The sequence below is a fragment of the Sus scrofa genome, chromosome 17 (genome assembly GCF_054392235.1).
Source record: "Sus scrofa isolate SSC_HxYL_T2T_F1_AM1 chromosome 17, Sscrofa_HxYL_maternal_Yorkshire_Landrace_v2.0, whole genome shotgun sequence".
NCBI lineage: Eukaryota > Metazoa > Chordata > Mammalia > Artiodactyla > Suidae > Sus > Sus scrofa.
Genome location: NC_139399.1, coordinates 17914768 through 17933835, shown reverse-complemented (window position 1 = coordinate 17933835; position 19068 = coordinate 17914768). Strand labels below are relative to the sequence as shown.

Genomic DNA, 19068 nt, shown 5'->3' with positions numbered 1-19068 from the left:
CTAGGGAAGGGAAGTGATTTCCCATTATGTTATGATTCATCATGGCACAAAGCACACAGTAGGTGTGTTATAAGTATCTGTTGCATAAATAAGTTAATGAACCAACTTGATCATAATGTAAAAATAAGACATTTTGGGGAGTTCCCTGGTGGCTCGGAGTTAAGGATCTGGCATTGTCTCTGCAGCAGCTTGGGTAGCTGCTATGGCACATGTTTGATCCTGGGCCTGGGAAGTCCCACATACTGTGGGTGCAGCCAAAAAAAAAGCATTTTTTCTTTTAAATTTTCTTTTTTGGCTGCCCAAGGCATATGGAGGTCCTGGACCAGGGATCAAATCCGAACCACAGTTGCAACCTACGCTGCAGCTGTGGCAACACTGGATCATTTAACCCACTGCTACCTGTGGGCCAGGGATCGAACCTGCATCCTAGCAGTCCAGAGACAACATCCCCCCCATCCCGTTGCACCACAGTGGGAACTCCAATAACATATACTTTAAGTTTAAAAATACTTCAAATGATACTAGACACAGCTCATGGATACGTACGTATGTTCTGAGGTGGATAGGCGTGTGTGGCATGATAAATACCAAATTAATATTATCTCGTTGGGAGGAAGATGCAGAAGGTGGGTTTAACTGTTTCCAGGGTTTTATTTCTTGAGCTGAGCATTGTATACATAAGTCTATATTTTTCTTTATCCTTTGTATCTGTGTGTCTGAACTGTTGTAGGGTAGATTTTAAATATAAATATAACTACATTTACAAGATAGCTCTCATATAAAGCCTGCTTCCCTGGAGGAGAAGTGGAGGGCGGGAAAGTTGAGTAAATATGTCTGTTTCTCCCTGAAACCGGGTGCTCTTTTTCTCGAGTTGCTCCTTCCCTCCCACTCCCTTCCTTATCTCCGCCAACCACTCTCCCTCCCTAGATCATCTCTTGCAGCGTTTCTAAGTAATTATATCGTCAACCTACCAGCTAGAAGAGAAATACTTCTATGCATCAAGAAGGTGGGGGGGGGGGCGCCTGTGGCATTCTCGTCGTGGCTCGGCAGTAACAAACCCAACTAGTGTCCATGAAGACTCAGAGTCGATCCTTGGCCCTGGTCAGCAGGTTAAAGATCTGGCGTTGCCGTGAGCTGCAATGTAGGTTGAAGACATGGCTGATACCTGTTGCTGTGGCTGTGGTGTAAGCTGGCAGCTGCAGCTCCGATGTGACCCCTAGCCTGGGAACTTCCATGTGCCTCAGGTGTGACTGTAAAAAGAAAAAAAGGGGATCCAGCATTGCCACATCTGTGGTGTAGGCTCAGATTCAGTCCCTGGCCGGGGAACTTCTTTACACAGCAGGTTTGGACATAAAATTAAAAAATATAAATGAAGGAGTTCCCATCGTGGCGCAGCAGAAACGAATCCGACTAGGAACCACGAGGTTGCGGACTCGATCCCTGGCCTCACTCAGTGGGTTAAGGGTCTGGCGTTGCCATGAGCTGTGGTGTAGGTCGCAGATGCGGCTCAGATCTGGTGTTGCTGTGGCTCTGGCATAGGCGGACAACTACAGCTCCAAGTAGACCCCTAGCCTGGGAACCTCCATATGCTGCAGGTGTGGCCCTAAAAGGACAAAAAAGACTATATAATGTATATAAATTAAAAAACCCCTTCCATCTCATCATTTTACACTGTGCATAATGTATTGACACCATAGTACATGTGTATGATTTATATCAGATCCTGGAGGTATGTGCTCAAACATATTTGTATTGATAGGTGTGTGCAATTGACAATGTTTGGAGGCTTCGCAAAGTCGGCTCCACTGGCTGTTCTGATCCATCTCGTTTCCGATCAGCTGCCATGTTAGCACACGAGAGTTAAAAGAGCCCAGGTCTAGTCCAGACACACCCTCGCCAATGCCGAGTACCCTGCACAAGGGGTCTCAGAGACACTCTTGGGAATCTTGGTGAAAACCCTGAAGAGTTGGAGAGAAAATCTGAAGACAGGTAGATGTCTTACTTTTCAAGAAGGCAGATTTCACAATGCCAGATTCCTAGGGGAAAAAAATGTAGCGTGGCTTATTAAGCAGATGGTTTATGAGAGTGAGAGGAGAATCATGGTCTCTGGGAGCCTGCGTGGGTTCGGGAAACAGGCTGCCCGAATGAACTCCCTTCCTTCATGATACTGGACCATGGTTGGGAGAAATCATTCATTCTTTCATTTTTTCACGCATACATACAATTTGTGGTCCACTTGACAGGCACTTACTGAGCATCGGTTTTGCTTAAAACCCCATGCTTGGATGGCATTTAAGGAGGAATGTTGTGGAACCTCTTCCCCCAAAGAGCTTTCCTTTTAATAAAGGAGACCCACACAGAGACGCAAATGTCTACAACAAAATAGAGTATTTCTAAAGCACCGTATAGTGGTTCCATCATAAGGAAAGTGGTTCTATTATAAACAAATGAGACCAGGACTCAGCGATAGGAGAACATTATAGGGGCAGTAAATTTGATCATAGGGACCACTCTTCTGCCAGGAAGGAAAACACTAGAGCCTCCTTCTCCTCCTCCTCCTCCTCTTCTTCGTCTTCTTTTTCTTCTTCCTCTTCTTCTTCTTCCTCTTCTCCTCCTCCTCCCCCTTCATCTCCTTCTCCTTCTCTTTCTTCTTCTTCCAGAACTTCTAAAAATATTTATCTATAAGGATCATATTCTAATGTTCTATTTTGTATATGTTTTATCTTGGCAGAGTCACTCTTGATGTCTTTGCGGACAAAATCAAGAGACACTTGGGTTGGATGATAATAGTTTGGTAACTTGTAACTAGTGGGACAACCAGATCCAAAATGGGTGACTTAGTGGACCTTTCCCAGTCCCGAGAGGGAACTTTGTGATAGGCACTGGGCTCTGTCCTCGGTGGGTGCTAGTGAACCTCCCAGTTTGCAATTTGCCTACAGACATAGCAAACCTATTCACCTAACTCTGCGGGAGGGGAGCATTCACCCATTCAGATGAGCGGAGCCCTGGATGGCCCTCCGCCCTGTCATAGAACATGTCTGGAATATTTCAGGGCAGAGGAAATGAACATAATAATAATATTAGGGTTCCCATTGTGGGTCAGCAGTAATGAACCCAACTAGTATCCATGAGGATTCACCTGCAGCATATGGAAGTTCCAAGCTTAGGGGTCGAATCTGAGCTGTAGCCACTGGCCTACACCACAGCCACAGCAATGCCAGATCCGAGCCACGTCCGCGACCTATACCACAGGCTGGGGGTCAAATCGGAGCCATAGCTGCTGGCCTACACCACAGCTCAGAGCAATGCCGGATCCTTAACCCACTGAGCGAGGCCAGGGATCGAACCCAAGACCTCATGGATACTAGTCAGGTTTGTGACTGTTGAGCCATGATGGGAACTTCAAGGACATGCTGGGGTTGAGGGACAGTACCCCAGCATTCCCGACTGCCCAGGACTGGGGGAAGGACCTGGATTTGTGACCTGGCGGGGAGGTAGCCTGGAGGGGAGGAGGTGGAACGGCTGCCCTGTGTGGGGTTAACTGGGGCCAGAGGGAGGGAGGAAGAGGGTGACAGTGCCTGTGTGTGAGGAAGGACCTCCTGAACCCCTGGAAGGGTCATCCTGGAAGGTCAAAGGAAGCCAGACTCATTTCCTGTCGGAAGAGGGATGCTGGCACTAGCCGACCTTTAAGTTCTATGATGTATGGGAAGCAATGGAACTGCAGTGCCTGTGCAGACATGTTTAAGACTTGCCGGCCTTAAAAGGCATGTTGATCTGGCTCCGGGCAGCCTCCGTGCAGGGGCCGCAGATGGCTTCACGGTGGAAATCCAGCTCCTTTCCAAAAAGGCCAGATCCAGGGCACGAGGGGTGGAGGAAACCAGTGGGAGCTGCTAATACCTGAGATTTGCCTTTGGGGGGAGGAATAAAAACCAAGCTTTAACCTTCAGACCTTCCAACAGGAGACTTCAGACCCACCACTTCTTCAGCTGAATTCTCAACAGTCAGCATTTGTCAGTGGGACTGATTCCCCCTGCCCCACCCGCAAACACTGCCTTGGCTTAGGAAACTCCAGACTATAAATAATCACGCCATAGTGGAAAGTGTGAGCTCAAAATTGAGGCGTCTAAATGTCCTCCAGGTTTGGAAAATGACCCGGAGACAGAATAGTCCACTTTAAACGTTATGTTCCTTAGATCAAGGGTGGAGCTAGAATTGGAGGGAACTCCAAATGAAATTCTCTCCATCTCCATCTTTCTTCTCTCCCCCGCCTCACCCCTAATATCCAGCCGCTCCCCTCTCCCCCGCCTCCCCCCCGCCCCGGGCCCATCAGATACCCATGGTCCACCGTAAAATGATGCAAAGAGAACATCTGTGATCAATTAACCCCCAAGAACATGATGGATTGACTCTCACAAAGTAGGAGACGCAGCGCGATGTGAGAGAGTCTGGGGCTGAGTCAGGAGAATGGATTCCAGCCTCAGTCGCTAATTAGCGGTAGGAGCGAGGTGTCTCAGTTTGATTTTCTGCGTTTCTGTTCCCTTCTGGGTCAGAAGGAAATAATACTCATAATTTTTAATGATAATAAAAACTCTAGGTGGGAGTTCCCGTCATGGCTCAGTGCTTAACAAATCTGACTAGGAACCGTGAGGTTGCGGGTTCGATCCCTGGCCTTGCTCAGTGGGTTGGGGATCCGGCGTTGCCGTGAGCTGTGGTGAAGGTTGCAGACACGGCTCGGATCCTGAGTTGCTGTGGCTCTGGTGTAGGCCGGCGGCTACAGTTCCAAGTAGACCCCTAGCCTGGGAACCTCCATGTGCCATGGGAAGCATCCCTAGAAATGGCAAAAAGACAAAAAAACCAAAAACAAACAAACAAAAAAAACCCTCTAGGGTTGTCCTATTGCAGATGGCATCGCGTGCTGACATGTTTTCGAACTGCGGACCCTCCTACAAAGGTACCTTGTGACCATGACTGTTATAAGATGGAAACTTCACGCTGGTCTGGAGGTTTTCTACAGAGATGCCTATTTGCTGTAAATGCAGGGTTTCTTTTATGTCTCCTCCAAGGATTAGGATAATTAGGTAAATAAATCTCTGCTAAGACAGCGTGTGTAACTACTCAATCAGGTGGGCATGCCCTTAACTTGCAAGGTGTATGCAGAAAAGCTGTAAGGAATAGGAGCACAGTGAGGATTCAGCCCCAGCCCCCTGATAAGGACAGTTCTTGAAACCTGTCACCAAAGGCACGCAGGCCCTGGGCGGAGCCCCGCCGGGATAGCGGGTCTGGCTGTCCCCATTGGGTCCCCAGGTAAGACCACTCCACGCAGCTAGGTGAGTGCTGTAGGGTGATAACCCCACCGTGAGAACTTTACTTTTCGGCGAGTTCTAAAAGGATAATAGCCAATCCCTCTTGCCAGCTGGGTGCAGGATAACAGTCACACCCATTTGCTGGAGGAAAATGTAAATATCCAGAGAAGTCCAGAAATGTGTATCACCTTTGCCTCCAGCAGCCTAAAAAAACATTTGGAAAAGATCTTAAGGAAATAGTCACATGCAAGAACAAAGATAGGAGTTCCCGTTATGGCACAGCGGAAACGAATCCAACTAGGAACCATGAGGTTGCGGGTTCGATCCCTGGCCTTGCTCAGTGGGTTAAGGATCCGGCATTGCTGTGACCTGTGGTGTAGGTCACAGACTCCATTCAGATCCTGCATTGCTGTGGTTCTGGCGTAGGCCGGCAGCTGTAGCTCTGATTCGACCCCTAGCCTGGGAACCTCCATATGCTGCAGGTGCGCCACTAAAAAGCAAAGCAAAACAAAGCAAAACAAAGAAAGCAGATGTCCCTGGTGGCCTAATGGTTGAGGATTTGGTGTTGTCACTGCTACGGCATGGGTTCGATCCCTGGTCTGGGTAACTTCCACATGCTGCAGGTACAGCACAACCCGCCCCCCCCCATACACACACACAAAAAGAACACACAGATTTTTTTTTTTTTTGGTCTTTTTGCCATTTCTTGGGCTGCTCCTGCGGCATATGGAGGTTCCCAGGCTAGGGGTCTAATCAGAGCTGTAGCCACTGGCCTACGCCAGAGCCACAGCAACACGGGATCCGAGCCGCATCTGCAACCTACACCATAGCTCACGGCAATGCCAGATCCTTAACCCACTGACCAAGGCCAGGGACCGAACCCGCAACCTCATGGTTCCTAGTCGGATTCATTAACCACTGCGCCACGACGGGGAACTCCAAAACACACAGATATTAATGGTAACACTCTTTAAATTAGCAAAATATTTTAGGAAAAACCTAAGTATTCAGCAATAGGGGATAAGTTCAATGAAATGGCAAACCATCTCAGGAACGCTTACTCTGCAGCCAATAAAAGATGAGCAGATGTGTATTTTTCTCACATCTGAATATTTCCATCTGAAGTGGTATTTCATGTTGAAAAGTATATTTTAATATGTTGTTAACAAAACCAGATTATAAAGCACCATGAATCCTATTTGGGGACCACATATGTATGTTCATAGTGTTATGCGTGCATTTTTAGAGGAGTGCAGGCACGGTCACTCGAATAATAGGAGCATTGGCTGTGGGGCAGGCTCCACACATTGTTATCCTCTCTATACCCCTCATCAGCCTCTAAATCAAGCATCTGCATCCTTAACTCACAGCGCAGGTAATTTAGAGACTGAGAGAAATTAGTAAGGAGCCCAAGATTCTGCTAGGGGACAGAATTCAGCTCCATCTGACTCCAAATCTGGGGTTGAGAGCCTTGTTTATTTGTCTTTTTAGGGCCGTACCTGTGGCATATGGAAGTTCCCAGGCTAGGGGTTGAATCGGAGCTGCAGCTGCCAGCCTTCACCACAGCCACAGCAACACCAGATCTGAGTCACATCTGCGAACTACACCATAGCTCACAGCAACACCAGATCCTTAACCCACTGAGTGAGGCCAGGGATTGAACCTGCATCCTCATGGATACTAATCAGATTCATTTCCACTGTGCCACAACGGGAAGTCCCCAAAAAAATTTTTCTGATGGTAAATTCTCATCGTATGTGTATTTAAAGAAATAAGTGTGTTCCTCCCAATTGGTTTGGATGGGGAGTCAATGTGGGAAATCTACAGATGCCCAAAGGAGGTGAGTGGGCACCAGAGGCCACTGGCATTTTGATATGATCCCAAATCCCCAGCTCATTGAATTGTAGGGACAGAGGAATCTATAACCCCGGCCATTACTAGAAGCATGATATCAGTCAGTAAATAATAATAAAGTGCTTTTAGATCAAGCACTTGTACTCATAACAATCCCATGAAGCAGGCAGAGATGGTATTTACACCCATTTTATAGATGAGGAAAACTGAGTCATGGAAATGGGCAGTGACCTATCCCTGGTTCCACAGCCCGAAGTTACAAAGGAGCCATTAAAACTGAGAGCATCTGACTCCTAGTCCAGGGCTTTGTTTTGTTTTTTTATAACTAGGGGTTTTCAGGAAAAGTTGTTCTGGCATTGCGACAGTCCCATAGGAATGTGGGTGGGACTGACGTTGGGTGGTAGCAAGGATGTCTGAGTCGGCACGCCAGCAAGCAAGATTTTTACGTATGGCCCTACCCCGTCACTGTCATTGCCATCATCACCAACATCCCCATCACCGTGCATCGCGCGACCGTCTCTTCAACTCCGCGTCCCGTCAAGTTGCTGCAGCAATGTCGTCCTCTTGAATAGAAGGTCACAGTGTTGGTTACACACTCAGCGAAAGAAGGTGAGAGGGTCAAAGGGGGTGGGGCCATAGTGACTTGATTGTCCCTACTGGACTTCAAGGGAGCATCAATCCAGATAAAGAAACCACAAGGGACATCACAGCTCACAGCAACGCCGGATCCTTAACCCGCTGCCCAAGGCCAGGGGTTTTGCATGTTTTCTAACTTTGAATAAGTTGAATTCTGCTGTAAGGATTCTTCTACCATTTGCATTTTTGTTGTTGTTGTTGTTGTTGTCTTTTTGCCATTTCTTGGGCCACTCTCTCAGCATATGGAGGTTCCCAGGCTAGGGGTTGAATCAGAGCTGTAGCCACTGGCCTACAACAGAGCCACAACAACAATGTGTCTGCAACCTGCACCACAGCTCACGGCAATGCCGGATCCTTAACCCACTGAGCAAGGCCAGGGATCGAACCTGTAACCTCATGGTTCCTAGTCGGATTCGTTAACCACTGCGCCACAACGGGAACTCCCCATTTGCATTTTTTGTGCAACAAGGCATTCCTGAGATGTTGTTGGGAGTAGTTCATTTTCACAGCTATAAGTTGCACCTACAGCATGCGAAAGTTCCCAGGCCAGGGATCAAACCCACACCACAGCAGTGACCCTGGAGCTACAGCAGTGACCACAGCAGATACTTTAACTGCTAGGCCACCAGGGAACTTCTTAACTAAATGATATATTGTTAAGGGATACAGCCAGGGATGGTAAAACGACAGGAGGCAAAGGAATGATAAACACAAAATTCAGGACAGTATTTGCATCTGGGGGTGGGGTGAGGGCATGAGGTAGAATGAACCAGATGGAAGATGGGGGCGGGAGCACCCATAACCCTCATTTCATTCATTGGGTCACCGGTACTTGGTGTGCCTTCCATTATCTTTCTTTTTTTTTCTTTCTTTTTTTTTCCTTTTTACAGCCACACCTATGACATATGGAAGTTCCTGGGCTAGGGGTCAAATCAGAGCTTCAGCTGCTGGCCTATGCCACAGCCACAGCAATGCTGCTTCCGAAATGAGTCTTCGACCTACACCACAGCTCACGGCAATGCCAGATCCTTAACCCATTGAGCGAGGCCAGGGATCGAACCCCATCTTCACCAGACACTATGTTGGATTCTTAACCCACTGAGCCACAATGGGAACTCCTCACTATGTTTCTTTATACTTTACAGATGAATCTAAATTTTTTTGTGTGTTGAAGGTTCATGGGACTGATAAACACCACATTCTGGTTAGCTGTTACCTCTAGGCTAGGAGGGGATGGGATTGAGGCTCATGGCACTGGGCCTTCAACAGTACTGATCAAGTTTTATTTCTTTAAAACTGGGAGATGAGCACAGGAGTATGCGTAAGATAGTCTCTGTAATTTTCATTTCATTCGAAATATTTCACAATAAAATTTGGGAGTTCCTGTTGTGGCTCACTGGTAACGAACCCGACTAGTATCCATGAGGACACAGGTTTGATCCCTGGTGTCACTCAGTGGGTCAGGGATCTGGCGCTGCCATGAGCTGTGATGTCGGTCGCAGATGTGGCTCGGATTCTGCATTGCTGTGGCTGTGGTATAGGCCGGCAGCTGCAGCTCCGATTCGACCCCTGGCTTGGGAACTTCCACATGCCACAGGTGTGGCCCTTAAAAGACAAACAAATGAAGAAACACAAAAGTTTGAAGGGAAAAGAAAACACCCATAGAAAGAGGGCAATACATCACAATGCTGTGTGTGGTCAGGCGGGGGACTGAGCCAGGGGCTGAGATTATTGAAGATACCCTCTATTTTTCAAAAACTGTTCGATGAGGTTGTCCTTACTTTTATAATTAAAAATCTATTAAAAATCTCTTCTAGGAGTTCCCATCATGGCACAGTGATTAATGAATCTGACTAGGAACCATGAGGTTGTAGGTTCAATCCCTGGCCTTGCTCAGTGGGTTAAGGATGTGGCATTGCCATGAGCTGTGGTGTAGGTCGCAGGCATGGCTCAGATCCTGCATTGTTGTTGCTCTGGCTGTGGTGTAGGCCAGCGGCTACAGCTCCGATTCGACCCCTAGCCTGGGAACCTCCATATGCTGCGGGAGAGGCCCAAGAAATGGCTTCAGCCTCCAGGCCTTTGGTGCAGGCTCCTGGGGCTGGAAACTGTTTCTTGGAAGTAGGTCTCTTAGTCTTTCTGTGCCTCAGTGTCCTCATCTGTAAACTGGGCATAATGCTATGAATACCCTACGGGTAATCACAAGGAGTGCATGGGGGAATGTCACGGGCTTAGAACAGCCTGGCACATGGAAAGCCCTGGATATAAGCTTGTACATTAATAAGTAAATGGAACAAAGAGAGGAGGGGTTGGGGGAAGGGGCAGTGCTGAATTTTGAAGGGCTCCTTGCCATCCTGAAATGGTGGGTTGCATTTCAGGGGTTGTATTTCACAGGTTGGGACAACTTCGTGGCTCCCTTTCAGAGATTAAGGGAAAAAAGAAGTTATAGGCTTTCTCTGGTGGGTCAGTGGGTTCAGAGCTGGCACTGTCACTGCTGTCGCATGGGTTTGATCCCTAGCCCGAGAACTTCCACATGCCCCAGCCCCCACCCTGCATGACCTATATATATATATGGCAGAAAACTTGTGAAAGTTCTTGGGGGCAGTCTGCAGATAAGGGGGTGACAATGTCACTTCATCGTGTCACACAGGGAAGAATCAGGTGCATCATGAGGCCAGCTCTTTGGAACCTGATTATTGGGTTTGCCCTGCATGCACCTGGATTTTCCTCCTTGATGGACCCATGGGAGACGAGCCTTGTGTTGCCTGCAAGGCTGGTTCTCGGGAAACGTCCAAGGCACCCAGGAGCCCAGCTGCTGGGTTTTCAAGGCTCAGGGGCCTGTGAGGGGCTGTCTTGTTCCCAGAGCCCCACCCGAGGACCTCAAAGAATCCAGCCTGCCTGACAGTCCCCTTGCTGAGGATTTGAAGTCACAGCTTCTGCTATAGGCGTTTTCTCAGTCCTTGTTAAGCTCTGTTTAGGTGCTGACAAGTTCTCCTCAGAGCCTGGGGAATCCTGAGAGGAAGCGTTTCTCCTCTTCCCTGGATGGTGAAAGGTTTTTCACTGCCATCACCCTGCTGGGGACAACCATGGGTCCATCCGGAACGGCCACTGAGCACTTCTGTGCCAGTTCCTACCATTGCAAACTCCTTCCCATGCCCTGCCATCCTGAACTGGCCTGGCCTAACCATCATCACCCAGTTAGACAGTCTGTCCTGTGGTTGAGCTGCTTAAAGTCAAGTCTCAGGTGACCTGCTTCTTTTACACTTTTTTACTTCTCTGGCCCCTCCACACACACACACACACACACACACACACACACACAAAGCCATTGTTGGAGTTCCCACTGTGGCTCATCCGGTTAAGAACGTGACTAGTATCCATGAGGTTGCGGGTTCGATCCCTGGCCTCATTCAGTGGGTTAAGGATCCGGCATTGCTGTGAGCTGTGGTGTAGGTCGGAGATGCGGCTCTGATCCCATGTTGTTGTGGCTCTGGTGGAGGCTGGCAGCTGCAGCTCAATTTGACTCCTAGCCTGGGAACTCCCATATGCCGTGAGTGCAGCCCTAAAGAAAAAAAAAAAAAAAAAAAAAAAAAAAAAAAAAGCTGTTGTGTTGAATTCTGTGCCAAGGACTTGTGCTATATTGATTGTGGTGGGTATTTTTAGTCTACGTGTGGCCTAGAACCCGCTTTGCCCTCACCAACCACGTCAGCTGCTGGTCTGTTGGGGGATGGCCAGGCCTCCACTGGGGGCTTTCTAGCTTCTGTGGAAACAGAGGGTCATGGGGCGGCCCTGGGTGGCGTTTTTTTCATGGCAGCTTTGGTCTGACAGCAGGGCCTGCTTGGATCTGCAGAACAGCTCTGAAGCCAGATGGCTGCCCATCGGGGACCTGAACTGGCCTCCATCCAGCGGGAGGTCGAGAGGCACAGGAGGGAGGTCAGAGCCCAGTCTCAGGCAGGACTGAGCCCAGCGGTGTTGACACACCTGGAGAAATGAAAGAGGGATGAGTTAGACCTAAGGGCAGCTCCCCCTCTGGGGAGGCCACCACCAGACCTCAAGTTTCACCTGCTCCCTTTGCCACTGACTGGGATTCCAGGTCACAGAGTTGTCACCCCATAAAGTCACTCTGGGCAGGTGTGCCCCACCCCATGTATGATGGATGGATGTTGCAAAGGAAGCTTTGCAAGCCAAGCCCTCCTGGGCGGCCCCGACTCCTGGCCCCCTTCCCCGCCAGCCACTGCTTGTGGTGACTCACCTCAAAGTCCCAGGAACGTGGTCATTTGGGGCCCCACTGTGACTAGGATTGTGTCAGACCCCCTGCAATCAACAGTGGAGGGAGACAGCCCCCAGCCCACAGTGAGCGCATGTAAAAACGTCGACTCTGGAGCCCTCATCGTGGCTCAGCGGTAACGATCCCGACTAGTATACATGAAGATGCGTGTTCAGTCCCTGACCTTGCTCAGTGGGTTAAGGAATCCACGTTGCCTTGAGCTGCAGTGTAGGGCACAGATGCCACTCAGATCCAGTGTTGCCATGGCTGTGGCCTTGGCGGGCAGCTCCGATTGAAACCCTAGCCTGGGAATTTCCATGTGCCCCAGGTGCCACCATAAAAAACAAAAACAAAGACAAAAACAGCGACCCTGTGTTCTTGCTCCCCAGGGCTAGTGAAGCGGAGAAGGCCAGAGGCTTCCAGGAGAGGCCTCTGTCCCTGGAAAGGGTGCTACCCTCCCCTGAGGGCCTTGTCCCCACCAGGTGCCTCCTCCAGGCAGCCCTGCCTCTGCAGGATTCTGACACCCAAGCTTAGCAGCCAGTGAAGGGGAGGAGGGCCCCGGCTCCCCTTTGCTCCCTGCTCTCAGAGGGGCTGCCGGCCCTGTTCCCAGCCCCAGGGACCCCGGCAGGGAGTGGGGCCAGGCCTCCGAGTGAGCGCATGCCCGGGGCTGAGGGCACCTCTGCAATCTACATGCCGCAGATGGGAGCCTCCCCTCTGCTCAGCTTCTGGGCCCAGATAACACCTCTGCAGCTGATGTACCGCCCAGGGGCCCCAGCTTCCCGGGCCCTACAGAGGTGAAGTGCCTCTGGCAGCCCCAGCTGTCCCCACAGCCAACAGCGACTGACCGGCCTTGGGAATCCTGGTCAGGGACGGCATGCCCTCCCCCAGGAGCTTATTCAAAGTGAGTTTTGGAGCGCTGCTCCCAGGGGCGGGGGTGCTGGTGGGGCCGGGTGGATGAGGAGGCAGGGGTTGGAGGGAGCCAGGCAGTGTGTTCTCCCAGGGTCCGCACCCCCGGCCTCTGAGCTTGGTAATCACATCTGCATTCGTTCTCTTTGTCGCCCAAGGTAGCAGGTGGCCTCTGCTTGACTCAATCCAGTTCATATTTTTTACAGCCTGAGATTTGCTGTCAAATGGAGTTCCACCTACCTGGGTCTCTGAATGATGTTCTTTCGCTTTCGGGGTTGGGAAGAAGAATTTTTAGATTCTATCTCTTCCATCTGTCTATGGAGATTCTAGAAGCTTTCCTTTGACGCTACCGAGCAATGTATTTTCCAGCTGTGTTGTCGCAGGCCCATGGCCCTGGGGGAGCAGAAGATCACCTGAGGGGGCTGCTCTGCCAGGGGCCCAGGTCACCCCTATCTGGGAGGGGCTTGTTTTCTCAGAGATCCATAAGTGTCCATTACCTCCTTGTCAGGCCTGCTCTGTTCTTAAAAATTGAATTTTGGATTCATGTTACTGACATGATTAGTGAAAAGTCTAGGAGTTCCCAGTGGGTTAAGAACCTGACATAGTGTTGGTGAGGATGCAGGTTCGATCTCTGGTCTCGTTCAGTGGGTTAAGGATCTGGCATTGCCGTGAGCTGTGGTGTAGGTCGCAGATGCGGCTTGGATCTGGTGTTGCTGTGCCTGTGATGTTGGCCTCAGCTACAGCTCCAATTTGACCCTTAGCCTGGGAACTTCTATATTCTGCAGATTCGGCTCTAAAAAGAAAAAGGAAAAAAGTCTAGAGAGAAAGGCAGAGGGTGGCTCTGGAAGATGGGGTCTGAGGGTTTTCTTAAGGTGACTGTGGAGCACGACCCTACCCCTGGGCAAGAAAAGAGGGATCACCCATCTAGCAGCACCTCCGGCTGTGCTGTTTTTAAGGTGTCCTATGTAGCAGTGAGGTTTTAGTGGTGGATTAGCTAGGTTTTAGTGGTGGATTCAAGCCAGAGATGTACCCCAGGCCACAGGTTCAGGGGGACCCTAGCACAGCCTCCTGGAAGGACATCTGTCTGCCCTTTAGCGGTTGGAAAGCCTTTGGGTGCGGGGGAAATGATATTAGTGGGAATTTCCTTTTGGTGGCTTGGCTTCTTCCCGGTTTACTTTTCCGATGATTGATTTTTTTTTTTTCAACCCCCAGGAAGGGGGAGGGTCTGTGGAAGAGGCTGGGGATCTAGTGTCCCCAGGGGCATGAGCAAGTTAAGTTCATCTGAATTCTTTCCTCTCGGTCACCCGGGCCTGAGGTTCACAGGGAGTCTCGGAGGCCTGCTCACAACCTCAGGACACAGGGAAGTGGCTATAGGTGACACTTGGGGCACAGGCATGGTCCCCTGCCCCAAATATAAGCCTGACAGTGTGTTAGAGTAAAGAACAACTGAGGAACCAAATGTTTAAAATTAGCATCATTGCTTTCACCAACCACATAGCCTTGGGAGAGCCACTTTTGTGTGTGTGTGTGTGTTTCTTTATCTCTCTGGAAACTGGGTCTGCTCTGAGGCTGAATGCGAAAACCTTAGGGGAATTCCCTTTATGGCTCAACTGGTTAAGAACCCGACCAGTATCCATAAGGATGCAGGTTCTATCCCAGGCCTCATTCAGTAGGTTAAGAATCCAGCGTTACCACAAGCTGCAGCATCGGTCACAGATTCGGCTTGGATCTGGTGTGGCTGTGGCTGTGGCTGTGGCATAGGCTGGCATCTGCAGCTCCTATTCAGCCCCTAGCCTGGGAATCTCCACATGCCGTGGGTGCGGCCCTAAGAAAGAAAAAAGTGAAAGAAAGAGAGGAAGGAAGGAAGAAAGAGGGAAAGAAATTTTTCAGAAACAAAAGCCTTTAGGGTTGTTTTTAGAAGCTGAGTCATCTAAACTCAGCTGACCCTTGACTTCAGGGATTATAAGGAAGGTGGGTTTTTTAATATATATATATTAATTGAAGTATGGTTGATTTACAAGGTTGTACTAATTTCTGCTGTACAATAATGAGTTTCTAAACTCAGGTTGCCACCCTTACCCCCCCTGATGATTTGGTTGTGTCTTTGCAAAATCAGCTTATTTTGAGGTTCAGCTAAGCGAATCGCATTGAGACAGGCAGTTTTTTCATTGCTGCCGTTGCCAAAAAAAAAAAAAAAAAAAAAAAAATTAAAGAAAGAAGGAATGATAGCGGTTGCTTAGTAAAGACAAAGTAACTGAAAGCCTGTCTTCAGGGTCTGTTCCACATTTAACCAGAGTTCCTCACGTACCGCTGTCAGTTCCTGGTATGACATCGGGGACATAGCCGTGAGCAACACACACACATCCCTGCCCTGAGGAGCTGACGTCCCAGCAGGGCAAGGAGACAGACTAAAAACAAAATCGATGAGTATTTATTAAAAGATGAGCGGTGCTATGAGGCGGGAAGTAGGCAGGGGTTAAGATGCATGGAGTTTCCGAGCTCAGCAAGCCTCAGGGAGGTTTACTTGCGCTGTTGTATTTCAACGTGAGATTCCACAGGACCATTAATAAAGGACTACAATTTGCTGTTCAAAACCATAAATGTTAGATTTGGTGGTGGTCAGAAGCTACAGATTTCTCAGGGATGTCACGGCCATGGAGATGGGTTACCTTTGCCTTTAGAATCCGGCAGAATTCATGATGCTTGCCTATGGCGCCCTGTCGGAATCCTGTAGTCCTGGGCTGGATGCTTGGCTTTTGGGTTGGCCCCGTGGATGATGACATTTTAGGCCTCTCCTCTCTGGGTCACTGGGATTGCTTCTATCAGAAAGCTGACTATTGTATTTCCCACTAGGATCTGAGGGGAGATTTGCATAAGATGGCTTGTTAAGTGTGTTGTAGCCACTGACACATGTGATGGTCCCAGTTAGGAATAGAATATTTTGAAGAATAAAGAATATTGGAACAAGAACAAATTTCTTGGAGTTCCCGTCGTGGCACAGTGGTTAACGAATCTGACTAGGAACCATGAGGTTGCGGGTTTGATCCCTGGCCTTGCTCAGTGGGTTAAGGATCTGGCGTTGCAGACGCACCTCAGATCCTGCATTGCTGTGGCTCTGGTGCAGGCCGGCAGCTACAGCTCCAATTAGACCCCTAGCCTGGGAACCTCCATATGCTGCGGGAGCAGCCCTAGAAAAGGCAAAAAGACCGAAGGAAAAAAAAAAAAAAAGAATATTGGTGTTCCCAGTGTGTCTCAGTGGTTAAAAGCCTAACTAGTATCCATGAGGATGCCAGCTCGACCCCTGGCCTCACTCAGTGGGCTAAGGATCCAGTATTGCTGCAGGCTGCAGCATGGGTCACAGATACGGCTTGGATCTGGCATGGCTGTGGCTGTAGCGTAGGCTGGCAGCTGCAGCTCGATTCATTATCTCCTAAAACAATAGCAACAACAACACTGAGCCCAGACATGAAGGGGGTGAGAGAGAGCCTGCAGAGCTCTGGAGGAAACGGCAGATGCTGAAGTCCTGAAGCTATTGAGGTCCTGAAGTTCCTGTCCCGGGGCTCTTGGCCTTCTTAATCAATGGAAATTGATAAGAGGCCAGAAGGGAGAATTCAGGCAAGTCTTTATTGAGGTCTCTGCTGCAGCCTGGGGCTTGCACAGTACCCTGCTTTGGCTCTCTACTCTTCAAAAGTTGCAGTTGGGTTTTTAGATTTGCTGTCTCTTCTTGCCCATAATTTGCCCCATCTGCATGAACGCAGGTATCTTTAGTCCATTACAGTTTCTTTGTATTTTATTGTTCCAGATGATGGTCCAGGTGCAAGCATTGCGGCCACTGCGGCAAAGGGCCCCAGGTCCCAGGACCTGGCCTGTCAGGCTGGAGCAGCAGGAAGAGGGCCAAGTGGGGTCAGAGCAGTGGCCCAGGGAGAGATTGGGGAGGGGCGGGGGGGGGGGGGGGCAGAACATTCCGGGCCTTGGGCACCACCCTAAGGACGTTACTTCTATTGAGAAGGAGACAAGAAGCATTGGACAGTGTTGGTACTGGACAGATAACCTATTTGGTTTGATTTATGCCTATACGCTCCGCACGCCTCTGAAAGCCAACTCCCAGGAATGAGTTACCGCTGACCCGTCCTGTGGTTGTTCTCAGCCTTCTCCCCCATCCCTCTGGCTGTCTGGGGTGCACAAGGCTGGCTGCTGACATAGTCACAAATGATAGATTTCACCGCTGCATCCGGGTACGGATAACCCCCCCTCCCTTACATTCGCCAATTTAATGAGAAAAGAAATAGTGCCACAGATGCTCTTTACAAAAACTTAACCATGGGTAAAGTTAAAAAGGAAACGGAAGCCACTGCAGAAATCACGATTTATATGCAGTACAGCAATTTGCAATCACAGCTGCGGCTGTTGCTGCTGCTGGTCCTTCATTGCTGCCTTTGGATCCCAGTGTGGAGGTACACACCGAAGTTCTGGAAGCGCAGAAAGCTTCCCATGGAAGCCGGAGGAAGCCAAGCTGCCAGAGGGGAAAGCTTGAATTTGGTCTAAGTTTTGAAAGTTAGTGGTGGTCTTCCTCTGGGAGACTTTGCTCCCTGGGATCTATTCTTTCCGCACAACCAAGGTGATTTTGTAGGAAGCATATCCCGCTAGGTCGCTCCATTCTTCTAAATCTTCAGGGGCTTCACATTGTTCTCAGGAAGGAGTCCAGACTCCTTTCTGGGGCCCCTCCCGCACCCCCTCTTTCCCCTCCCCGCTTCCTAAGCCTCTTGCTCTCGCGAGAACTGCCAGCTCCTTCAATAGGCGGAGCTTGGGTAGGTTGATATTGCATTTGTAAGATTCCCACGCGCGCTTGGTTGCATCCTCTGGGCACAGCAGTGTCCGGCGCATAGCAAGTGCTCATGAAATATCGGTTTCATTCATGAATGAACAACAAATTACTTGCAAGAAACACCCGGCGATTGATTGCTGCTCACTAGTTTGGTCACAAACCTGCAGAGTTCTGGCGGTTTGTGTGGATGGCTTTTCAGATGCTCTGCTCCGGGGATTTTTTTTTTTTTTAATCCACGAGATGGTTTCTCCTTCCTCTGAACTCTTCTTGCATTTTATTGGAACCTCCCTTAAAGCCCTTCTTTTCTACATCTTTCCACTTATTTACGTGTGTGTCATCTCTCCCAGGCTGGGGCCAGGGCTGGGGGTGTGTGTGGGAGGGGGTAGCAGGGCGCAGCCGGGCTGACTCATCTTTGAGTCATTTCATTCTTGCCCAGGCACCGACCCAGGTCTTGAACGTGGGCTGGGGAAAGAAAAAAAAAAAAAAAAAACTTTTTGTTAAATGAAGTCGTTTAAAACCAATGAATGGATCTGAGCTCTGGCTTCTCCTGCACTTACGCACACTGTGAGCATTGATTGAGTGTTAGGAATATAGTGAGGCGTCGATTTGGAAAATCAGTCTCCCACAGGCCTGGTACAGAGGTCTGCAGCCACAATCCCATGGCCCTCCAGCCCCTCGGCCTGGTTTTTCTGAGATGCCAGGTGTGGACAGAGGCCCGTCTGCCCAGGGCAGGCTCTGAGTTTGTCATCATTTTCCAACAGGAGGTAACAACCAATTAGAGATCTACTGAAAAATAGAATTGTTTTCTCCCTGCCTTCTGCTCACCCCTGACTGCCACGGCCCTCTGCAGCTTGCTCTTGGCATTCAGGCTGATTTATCTCCTGAATTGCCTGTCGCAGCCCAAGAAGGAAGGTGCACTAAGGGAAGAAGCTTTCCCGCTATTGATGGGCCTGAATAGCCAGCTGCTGAAATCTATGAGCCTGCAGTGGAGGGTGGATGGAACAGAGGCCTGAAGGGAAATTTGATTTTGGGCAGAATAGTAAAAACCGAAATGAGCTAGCATTCCCTGGTGGCTCCGTGGGTTAAGGATCCAGCGTTGTCATTGCAGTGGCATAGGTTGGATCCTTGGCCTGATTCTTCCGATGGCCAAAAAAAAAAAAAAATTAAAACCCCAAGCAAATGACCCCTCTCTCCTGCCTGGGGGCTGGAACGTGGATCATCTCCTGAGGAAGCTACGGGCCCCAGAGTCTCCAGGAGAGGGAGGAGGTTGTGAAAAGCCT

General features: G+C 49.6%; 1 protein-coding gene across 37 annotated transcripts in view; it reads left to right on the top strand.

Annotated features, from left to right (window-relative positions):
• ANK1 (ankyrin 1) overlaps positions 1 to 19068 on the top strand; it is a 232986-nt gene that overhangs the window by 76162 nt on the left and 137756 nt on the right. For 23 of the 37 annotated variants that reach the window (XM_085004344.1, XM_085004343.1, XM_085004342.1 and 20 more), the window contains exon 1: positions 12848 to 12958. The exons of the other annotated variants lie outside the window; for them this stretch is intronic. In XM_085004344.1, the coding sequence (XP_084860470.1) occupies positions 12932 to 12958 (27 nt within the window). In that variant the 5' untranslated portion in view covers positions 12848 to 12931. Of the gene's footprint in view, positions 1 to 12847; positions 12959 to 19068 lie in introns of those variants that run through there. 37 annotated transcript variants of the gene reach the window in all.